This window comes from Neopelma chrysocephalum, unplaced genomic scaffold (assembly GCF_003984885.1).
Source record: "Neopelma chrysocephalum unplaced genomic scaffold, ASM398488v2 Primary Assembly neopelma1_90, whole genome shotgun sequence".
NCBI lineage: Eukaryota > Metazoa > Chordata > Aves > Passeriformes > Pipridae > Neopelma > Neopelma chrysocephalum.
Genome location: NW_020897752.1, coordinates 1353240 through 1363529, shown reverse-complemented (window position 1 = coordinate 1363529; position 10290 = coordinate 1353240). Strand labels below are relative to the sequence as shown.

At 60.4% G+C, this 10290-nt stretch overlaps 1 protein-coding gene and 1 long non-coding RNA gene across 9 annotated transcripts in view; one reads left to right on the top strand and one right to left on the bottom strand.

Annotated features, from left to right (window-relative positions):
- Positions 1–75: 75 nt before the first annotated feature.
- On the top strand, positions 76–2650 carry LOC113972244. The gene is made up of 4 exons (XR_003535820.1): positions 76–154; positions 1657–1747; positions 1830–1911; positions 2031–2650. It is a non-coding gene; the product is annotated as an uncharacterized LOC113972244 (long non-coding RNA).
- Positions 2651–5620: 2970 nt separating this feature from the next.
- ALPL (alkaline phosphatase, biomineralization associated) overlaps positions 5621–10290 on the bottom strand; it is a 9407-nt gene continuing 4737 nt past the window's right edge. For all 8 annotated transcript variants that reach the window (XM_027693195.1, XM_027693197.1, XM_027693200.1 and 5 more), the window contains exons 7-12: positions 8821–8964; positions 8640–8709; positions 7552–7686; positions 6619–6810; positions 6414–6533; positions 5621–6304 (exon numbers count right to left, since the gene is read on the bottom strand). In XM_027693195.1, the coding sequence (XP_027548996.1) occupies positions 6054–6304; positions 6414–6533; positions 6619–6810; positions 7552–7686; positions 8640–8709; positions 8821–8964 (912 nt within the window). In that variant the 3' untranslated portion in view covers positions 5621–6053. The remainder of the gene's footprint in view (positions 6305–6413; positions 6534–6618; positions 6811–7551; positions 7687–8639; positions 8710–8820; positions 8965–10290) is intronic.

The window sequence follows — 10290 nt, the reverse complement described above, 5'->3', positions numbered from 1 at the left end:
GTGTCCCCCCGCGGTGTCCCCTCCCGGTGTCCCCTCCCGGTGTCCCCTCCCGCCATCACCTCACTGCCACCGCCCCCCGCAGGGATGGCCCCGCCGCCCCCGAGGGCTCCGGCTCCACTCACAGCTCCCCCGAGAGCCGCCGGCACCACGACAGGTCCCCACCGGGACACGGGGGGCCCGGGGACGGGAGGGGCGGCACCGCGGTGGGAAGACACGGGGGCTTGAGGGCACTGGGATGGTGTTGGCAAGGGGATGGGGTGGCACCGGGATGCGTGGCACCAGGACGGGGTGAGATGGGGACAGGGTGATAACAGGGTGACACGGGGGCTGGAGGGCACTGGGATGGGGCAGCACAAGAACAGGGTGACACTGGGACATGGTGGCACTGGGGATGGCACGGCACTGGGATGGGGTGACATAGGGACACGGGGATTGGCAGTGCACCCCTTGGAGGACACTGGGATGGGTAGTGCAAGGACAAGGGGCACTGGGATGGGGTGACATCAAGGTGACATGAGCACTGAAGGGCGCTGAGATGGTGCAGCTCAAGGACAGGGTGGCACTGGGATTGGGTGGTACCAGGGTGACACGGGCACTGGGATGGGGCAGCTCAAGGATGGGGTGACATCAGGGTGACACAGGGACAGGGTGACACAGGGACTGGAGAACACTGGGAGGGGACAGCACAAAAGACATTGAGACATGGTGGCACTGGGGATGGCACAGCGCTGGGATGGGGTGACATAGGGACACAGGGATTGGCAGTGCACCCCTTGGAGGACACTGGGATGGGCAGTGCAAGGACAAGGGGCACTGGGATGGGGTGACACTGGGATGACACGGGCGCTGGAGGGCACTGAGATGGCACACCACAAGGACACGGTGGCAATGGGATGGGGTGGCACTGGGATGGAGTGGTACCAGGGTGACACAGGGACTGGAGGGTACTGGGATGGTGCTGCACAGGAATGCAGTGGGCCAGGGTGACCTTGGGGTAAGGTGACACTGGGATGAGGTGGCACAGAGACAGGATGACATGGGGACTGGGGGGCACTGGGATGGGGCACGTGGGATGGGATGGCACTGGGACAAGGTGGTACAGGATGGCACAGGAACCATGGGGACAGGACACCAGGGGGATGGGGTGTCACAGGGACAGGGTCACCCAGGAGCCGAGTGGCACAGGGCCTGTAGGGCACAGGGACAAGGTGGCAGGGGGCTGTGGGATTCGGGTGGCACTTGGGTGTCTTGGGCACAGGGTGGCACAGAGGTGGGGTGGCACAGGGACACATGGCATGGGGACAGGTCGGTGTGATGACAAGGGATATGGGGGCAGGATTGCATGGGACTGGGACATCCCAGGGGTGGGATGGTGTGGGGACAGAGTGGCACAGGGATGGGACATCCCAGGGGTGGGATGGCACAGGAATGCAGTGTCCTGGGATGGGGTGGCTTGGGGACAGGGTGGCATGGGGAGGGGACACCCCAGGGACAGGGTGGCATGGGAATGCAGTGTCCCAGGATGGGGTGGCAGGGGACGGGGTGTCCTGGGGCCAGCGCCGCATCGCGGCGGGCCATGGCAGTGGCCACGGGGCGCGGTGCCAGCCTGTGGTGGCCTTGGGGACTGTCCCTGGCCGCGGGGACCGTCCCTGGCAGGGCCGAGAAGCCGGAGCCGCCGGATTTCTCCCGCTCCTCCTCCAGCGCCAGCAGCTTCGGCAGCGCCGCCGAGGAGCCCGAGCCGGGCCGGGTACGGGGTGCCCAGGGGGCAGGGTGGGTGCTGGGGGGGCCGAGGGGGGACAGCACCCCCGTGACCCCCCCTGCCCCCTTAGGAGAGCCGCTCACCCTCGGGGACCCACCGCAACGCCTTCCCCGACACCCCCTGGCCGGATGATCCCCCCGGGACCCCCACAGGTACCCCCCAGGAGCCCCTGAGCCCCCGGAACCCCCCAGTAGCCCCTCACCGGGGCGTCAGGGCCCCACGGGCTGGGGGTCCCCCCGGGGTGCTCATGGCCCCCCCCCCTTTCCCCCAGGCCGCCGCCCCCCCGACTCCCCCTGCCCTGAGATCAAAATCCAGCTGGAGCAGCCCCCCCATAATCCGGTGAGGCTGTGCCCCCCCACCAGTGCACCCCAGTACGGGGGTGCCCGCACTGGGGTGCCCCCACTGATGTCCCTCCCACAGGGCTCATAGTCACCCCCCCACCCGCGGGGGGGTCACCGCTTCACCCCCCCACTCCCCCCGTGTGCCACCCCCATGCCAGGAGCTGAAGCCATCGTCCCCGGTGCAGGATTTGGGGGGACCCCCCCAAAAATGGGAGTGTCCTCCCCTCCAGACAATCTCTGTCACCCCAAATACCCCTCGGGGGAGGGGGGGTGATGCACCACAAAGGGCCCCCCCTCTGCCGTGACCCCAAAATGAGGAGCGGGTCCAACCCCAGCATCACCCCCTCCCTACAAAAGAAATGGGGGGCTCAAATCCAGGGTAACCCCAAAGTGGGGCTCCCCCTCCCCACCTTTATTTTAAGGGAAAAAAGCTCCGGAATGGGTCGGAGGCTGGAACTGGGGGGAGGGGAGGATTATTTTTTCACACCTCCCCAACTCGTGTTTGTGTTTCCCGCGAGTCAGGTATAAAATAAAGGTTTATTTATCGCTACAGCGGGTGGGCCCCAATATCTGGGTTGAGGGGGGGTGTCCCCAAAACCCCAAACATCAGCGGGGGCTATAAAAACACCCCCAAATTCACCCATTCTGGGGGGTCATTTAAGCCAAATTTTGAGGTTTCCCAGCAGCCAGGCCAAGCAAAGCCTTTCTTTGATGCTCCCTATTTTTGGGAGGGGGCTGCGGGTACCCCAAAATACGGCAGGCAATGGCTTCACCCCCCCCAAACCAGCCTCTGCTTGGCTCCCGTGGTCAGCCCGGCGTCGGGAGCGGCGTTTGGCCGCGGCCCCGGTGGCCGCCGGCGTCCTGCCAACCCCCCGGCCAAGAGAACGTGGTTCCACCCCCCCCCGAACCCCCAAAAACCACGCGGCACCCCGGGAGTGGTTAAACATAGCCCGGGGCTGCCGGAGTTCTGGGAAGCGCCGGCGGTGGGGCTGTGGTTGGGATCCGGCGACGCCGGCAATGCCGGGGGGGGCAAAGGGTGCCGGGCAAGGGGGGGTGTCAGAGCCCCCCCAAACCGAGGAGGTCACCGGCTACACCCCCCACGAAGGGCCCTGGTTAATGAGGAACCGTGTTTTTAATTATGAAATCGGTGAATGAATAAAAAACCGGGTGGGGTTTACTTAGGGGAGGGCTGGAGGGTCCGAGAGGGGTTCGGGGATGCTCGGGGAGGGTGTTGGCAGTGCCTGGCTCAGCTGGGGCACGCCAGGGCTGCTCGTGGGGGGAACTGGCACGGGAACGTGGTGTTGGCTCAGCCAGGGCAGGGCTTGCATGAGCACAGGGACCTCCCGTGGGTCCCGTGGGGGGTCACACGGGCACGGGGACATCTGCACGGGCAAGGAGTGATTTGCACGAGCACAGCGACGTTTCCACGTGCCAGGCACTGCACACACGTGGTGGCATTTCACACGTGCCCGGTGACACCTCTGTGGGCACCGGGGCGTGTCACACGGGCACCGGGACTCTCGGCACGGGCACGGGGACATCTGCACGGGCAAAACACTTCATGCACAGCCACAGTGACCTTTGTGCGTGCACAGGGGGATCTCAGACTTGCACAGTGACATTGGTGTGTGCAAGGAGCCATTGGCACAAGCCCAGTGACATGTCCACGTACAAGATCCCTCAAGCCAGCGCACGGTGACCTTCACACGTTGCCCTGTGGCATTTTGCACGTGCACGGGGACGCCTTTTGCACGTGCAAGGAACCCTTTGCACAAGCACAGCGCCATTGGCACGAGCCTGGCAAGTTCTGCACCTTCCCCGTGGCACTTTTGCACGTGCACAGTGACTTTTGCACAATCCCAGAACCATGTGCACAAGCATGTGCAGAGTGGCTTTTGCACGTGTACCGTGGCATTTTGCGTGGTACCTGTGCATGCAAGGATCCATTTCTATTGCACAGGAACCCTTTGCACGCACACAGTGACATTTCCACGTGCAAGGTCCTTCAAGCCAGCGCACGGTGACCTTCACACGTTGCACTGTGGCATTTTGTATGTGCACGGGGACACCTTTTGCACGTGCAAAGAACCCTTTGCACAAGCACAGCGCCGTTGGCACGAGCGTGGAAAGTTCTGCATCTTCCCCATGGCACTTTTGCACGTGCACAGTGACTTTTGCACAATCCCAGAACCACTTGCACGAGCCCAGTGACATTTCCACGTGCCAGGCACTGCACACACGGGCAGAGTGGCTTTTGCACGTGTACCGTGGCATTTTGTGTGGTACCTGCGCATGCAAGGAATCATTTCCAGTGCACAGGAACCCTTTGCACGAGCACAGTGACATTTCCACGTGCAGGGCACTGCAAGCCAGTGCACGGTGACCTTCGCACGGTGACCTTCACACGTTGCACTGTGGCATTTTGCACGTGCACAGGGACACCTTTTGCACGTGCAGGGAACCCTTTGCACAAGCACAGCGCCGTTGGCACGAGCATGGCGAGTTCTGCTCCTCCACCATGGCCCTTTGCACGCACAGAGCAACTTTTGCACGGGCACGGTGGCATTGGCACGTTCAAGGAATCCGCTGTACGTGCACGGTGGTGTTTGCCTCTGCACAAGAACCCTTTGCACAAGAACAGTGACATTTCCATGTGCCAGGCACTGCAAGCCAGCGCACGGTGACTTTCACTGGTGCCCAGTGGCATTTTTTACGTGCACAGGGACATCTGCACGTCCAAGGAGCCCTTTGCACAGGCAGTGACAGTGACACATACACAGTGACTTCCACACTTGTGTGGTGGCACTTGCACAAGCACAGCGGCATCTGCACATGCACAGTGCTGCACATACGTGCACGGGGACTTTGGCATGTGCACGGTGACATCTGCACGAGCACAGTGACATTTGCTCGTGCAAGGCACCATCTGCACATGGACAGCGGCTTTTGCACGTGCAGGGAACCCTTTGCACAAGCACAGTGACAGTGACACACACACAGTGACAGTGACACACACACACAGTGACTTCTGCACGTGTGTGGTGGCACTTGCACAGGCACAGTGACATCTGCACGTGCCAGGCACTGTGCCCAGTGGCATTTCACAAGTGCCCAGTGGCATTTGCACACCCCAGGCACCTCTTGCTCAGCTCTGGCAGCGCTGGCACGTGCACAGTGCCATTTGCACAGTGGCATCTGCACGAGCACTGTGACACTGCAGTGACGTTCGCACACTCCCAGCACCATTTGCACCCCCGGTGCCCCTCTCCCAGCTCAACCCTCGCCCCCCCAGCACCCTGTGAGCTGCACAAGACCCCTCCCCTCCTGACCCCACCTCCTAATTGCCCCCTAATTACCTCGACCCAATGAAGGGGGCGTGTCCCAGCGCGTCCCACCCGCTTTGCTCCCCTTGCCTTCCCCCCTCCCAGCCTCCCCAAGATCCCTCCCAGGGCAGCAAATTGCCTCAACCCAAAGGATTTTTAAAGCAAAATAAATCACCGAGGACACAACGAAACCCAAGTTTAGGGACAAATTAACCTGTTGAGTTAATTTTTTTTCCCCATCTTGGCGTGGTTTCTGGCTCCCCACACATGTGACGAGCTGGGCAGCGGGGTCAGTCCTCAGCCAAGGGACATTTGGGAGGCATTTTGGGACCCAGCCCCATCGCGTTCCGCTCAAAGAGGGGGTTTTATCCACCGAGGCTCCGGCTGCCATCCCAAATCCCACAGTGGGTTTGGGACAGGGCAGGGAACGCTGCTAATTATAGGGAAGGAACCGTGTATTTACAGAGGCAGCTCCCAGCACCAAACCGCCGGCGGCTGCTTTTGCTCCGCTGAGTCTCTCTGTTCTCCTTCTCTCCTCTTTCCCGGGCGCTGCTCTCCACAAAAAAAAAAACATAAAAAGGGGGGATGAATTAAAAATAAATCCCCCCCAGGCGATCCGCAAGAGGCACTTTAGCAGAGGAGGACGAGGAGGGCGAGGAAGGGCAGGAGCAGGGGGGCGGCGGGGCGGGTGCCGGCGTTGCAGTGGCCGCGGTTGGAGCCGATGCAGGCGGCGTAGGCCATGGCGTGGGGGATGTAGTTCTGCTCGTGGACCCCGTGCAGCAGGTGGGCCATGGGGCCCTGGGCGAACACGGCCACGTCCTCGCCGCCGTGGGTCTCCTGCCGCAGCGGCACGGCCGACTGCGCCTGGTAGTCGGCGTGTGCTGGGGGAAAAGTTGGAATAATTAAACCAAAAATTAGAACGATTTAAAAAAAAAACAATATAGGCAAGTCGAGACAATTTTAAGGGGTTTTGGCCCAAAGCAGACTCACCAAAATCCACGGCAGAGACGTTTTCTCGCTCGCCCGCCACGATTTTGTAGCCGGGGCCGTTGCCGTAGAGGATGGAGGTGAAGGGCTTGCGGTCCACATCGCTCTGCATGGGGGCCAGACCTGGCGGTGGGGGCACAGTCAGCGGGGTGGGACGTCCCCACGGTGCCCCCGAGGCGTCCCCCAGGTGCCCCCGGTCCCCACTCACCGAAGATGGGGTTCCCGCGGGGGGTGTAGCCGCCGAAGGTGAAGACGTGCGAGTGGTCGGCGGTGACGACGCTCAGGGTGTCCTGTGCCGACGTGAGGCGCGTGGCCAGGCCGATGGCCCGGTCCAGCTCCACGGCCTCGTGCAGCGCCTGCTTCGCCTTCCCCTCGTGGTGCCCGTGGTCGATGCGGCCGCCTGAGGGACCCGGCACCGCTCGGCATCACCCCCGGAGTGTCCAGCCCCCGGCTCGCTCCTCCTCCCAGCCTTGCACCCCCCCTTACACCCGCTCCTGCATCCCCCCAATGCGTGTTTATCGCCCTGTGCACCCCCATCACCCCCTTTATCCCCCCCTTTTTACATTCCACATCCTCCCCTTTTGCACCCCCATTCCCAGTTCCCCTCCTTTTTTCATTCCTCCATCATCCCCGTTATCCCCTTACTTTGCATCCCACATCACCCCCATATCCCCCCTTCTACATTTTCCCATATCCCCTTTATCCCACCTCCCTGCATCCCCCATCACCCCTTTATCCTCCATCCCTGTTCTCCCTCTTTGTTGCACCTCCATCTCCCCATTATCCCCACTTTTGGTACCCCCATCACCTCCTTTGCCATCCTGTTGCCCATTCTATTCCTCACTTTTTACACCTCCTCTTTACTCAATCCTCCTATTTTTGCACCTCCCCTTTTGCACCCTATCACCCCCTTTATTCCCCCTCTTTGTACCTCTGCCAGCCCATTTACCCATCCCCCTCTTTTCCATATCCCCTTTAATCCCCCCTTTTTGCACCCCCATCACCCCCTTATCCTCCTTTCGCACCCCTTTTTGCCCAATCCTTCCCTATTTGCACCCCCCTTAACCCCCTTTTACCCCCCATTTTTTCACCCCCCATCACTCCCTTTTATCCCCCTTTTTGCACCCCCATCCCCCCCCACCTTCAACCAGGAGGAAGAAGCCGCGGGGGTTTTTCTGGAGCATCCTGATGGCCACAGCCACCATCTCACTGAGGGAAGGATCCGTCTCGTTGTTCCTGTCCAGCTCGTACACCATGTCCCCGGGCTCGAAGAGGCCTGGGGACAGGGACACTGCTGGGGACATCCTTCCCCCACCAAAACAAAAAGGGAGGCCAAATCCTGCTCCTCGTGCTGACCCAAGCATTTCACACGCCACCGTGGGAGATTAGATAGGAACTGTGGGATATTCCCGGCCCTTCCTTCCTCCGGCCCGGATGGATCCCACACCCCGGCCAGGCTGGGAGTTGCACCACTGGCAAAAAACCTGCATTCCTAGGAGGCAGATGCATCCCAGGGTGGGGGTAGCAGCCTCCTTGGGGGTGTTACAGCATCTCTTTGGGGCACCAGCATCTTTGGGAGGAATACCGGAATTCCTAGGAAGGGGAGTAGCAGCATCCTTGGGGGGTATAACACCATCCCTTTGGGGTACCAGCATCCCTAGGGTGGGGAGCAGCATCCTGGGGGAGTACCAGCATTCCTAGGGTGGGGTCCAGCATCTTTGGGGAGGGGTACCAGGGTTCCTGGGAGGTAGAAGTATCCCTAGGAGGGGGAGTAGCAGCATCCTTGGGGGCTTAACACCATCCCTTTGGGGTACCAGCATTCCTAGAGTGGGTATCAGCATCCTTGGAAGGGGGTACAGCATCTTTAGGGGAGGTACCAACCAGCATTCCCAGGGGGCACAGGCCCCCCTGGGGGGGGGGGGGGAGGGGAGTAGCAGCATCCTTGAGGGCATAACAGCATCCCTTTGGGGCACCAGCATCCCCAGGAGGGGGAGTCCCAGCATCCCCAGGGAAGTAGCAGCATCTTTAGGGGGATACCAGCATCCCTTGGAGGTACCAGCATTGCTGGGTGTGAGGTCCTGGTATCCCTGGGGTGGGATACCAGCATCCCTTGGAGCCAGCACCATCCTTGGGGGGATAACTGGCCACTCCAGCTGCCCCGGCACAGCCCAGGGGTCCCCCCCAAAGCACCCAGTTGAGGCTGGAGCACCCCTGGGTGCCGGGACTCACCCAGGAGGAAGTCGACGCGGCTGAGGTTGAGCGCCAGCAGCTCCCGCCGGTTCCACACGTACTTGGCAACCTGGGGACAGGGGACAGGCACTGTCACCTCCCCATCGCCTCAGCCACCCCCAGGGCTGCTCCCCAGAGCACTCCAGCCCCCAGGAATGGCTCTGTAGGGTCCCAGTGTCACCTTGCCGGGGGGTTTGGCCTCCTGCCAGGCCTGGACGAGGTTCCTGCGGTCCAGGCGGGTGCCCCGGTGCTTCTCCTCGCGGGGATACTCCACGTCACTGGCGTTTTTGGGGAACATGTATTTCCTCCCTCCGCCCATGATCACCTGCAAAAGCGGGGAGAAAATGTATTTTAAAAACAATTTATAATTATTTTTAATTTTTGGGGGGGAAGACCCCGAGGGGGCGGAGCGGGATGTCCAGGAAAACCCCGGCACCGCGGGCGAAAACACCCGAGGAATTTCACCTCGCTCAAAATAACCCTGAATCTCTTCCTATTAATTAAAACCCAGGACAAAAATAACCATTTCCAGCAGGGAGTTTGGCTTTTCGGCTATTTTTTTTTCCCCCTTCTGCGGGAAGGATGCTCCACATCGGGATCCCCACATGAACCCGCCGGGATGGAGCCCCATCCCGTGGCTCTCCCTGTTTGCTTTGGAGCCTGATTTATTTGGTCTCTGTTATTTATAACCCGGCAGAGATTTTATGTTTTTTTGTATTTCCCCCCCTTTCTCGGCGTGGAAGGTGAATTATAAAGCTGCAAAACACCAACGCCAAAATTATTAAGGTGAAAAAAAAAGGGAAAAAAAAATCTTTTCCCCACTATATAATTATTTCCAGCCTGGGACAGAGTTAAAATTATTTTAAAGGGAAAAAAAATAGCAAAAGAGGTTATTAAAGAGCTAAATAACAGGCTGGGATGTTTTGCTTTGGGGCTATTTTGAAGGACAGAAGAGGATTTATTTACGGGGCTAAATTTCTGCATAAATCCACAGCAAGGGGCAGATTTGGGGGGGGGGGAAAGGGAGAGTTTTGGGCCTGGGAAGGGCAGGGGCTGCTGTGGAGGAGGGGATTTGGGGCTCTGTTTCTGTATGTGCTTGTGGTCCAAGACCTGTGTCTGACGGGGTTCCTGGTCTCATGTGCACACAACAGTCCTGGTCCCCCACCCATGGATGGTCCTGGTCCCACATCTGCTGGGGGTTCTGGATGTGTCCCCATGGGTGGTCCTGGTCCAGTATCTGCTGGGGATCCTGATTCTGCACCCATGGGTGGTCCTGGTCCCACAGATGGTGGGGGTTCCCAACTCTGCACCCATGGGTGGTCCCGGTCCCACATCTGCTGGAGGTTCTGGATCTGCACCCATGGGTGGTCCTGGTCCCACAGATGCTGGGGATCCTGGCTTTGCACCCATGGGTAGTCCTGAATCTGCACCCATGGGTGGTTCCAGTCCAGCATCTTATGTGGATTCCAACTCTGCACCCATTGGTGGTCCTGGCCCCATACCTACCCACAGTCCTGGCCCTGCACCCATGGGTGGTCTCGGCCTCACATCTGCAGGGGTGGTCCATGCCCTGTACCCACTCACAGTCCTGGCCCTGCATCCCTTGGTGGTTCCAGCCCAACATCTCCAGGGGGTTCCAGCCCTTCAACCA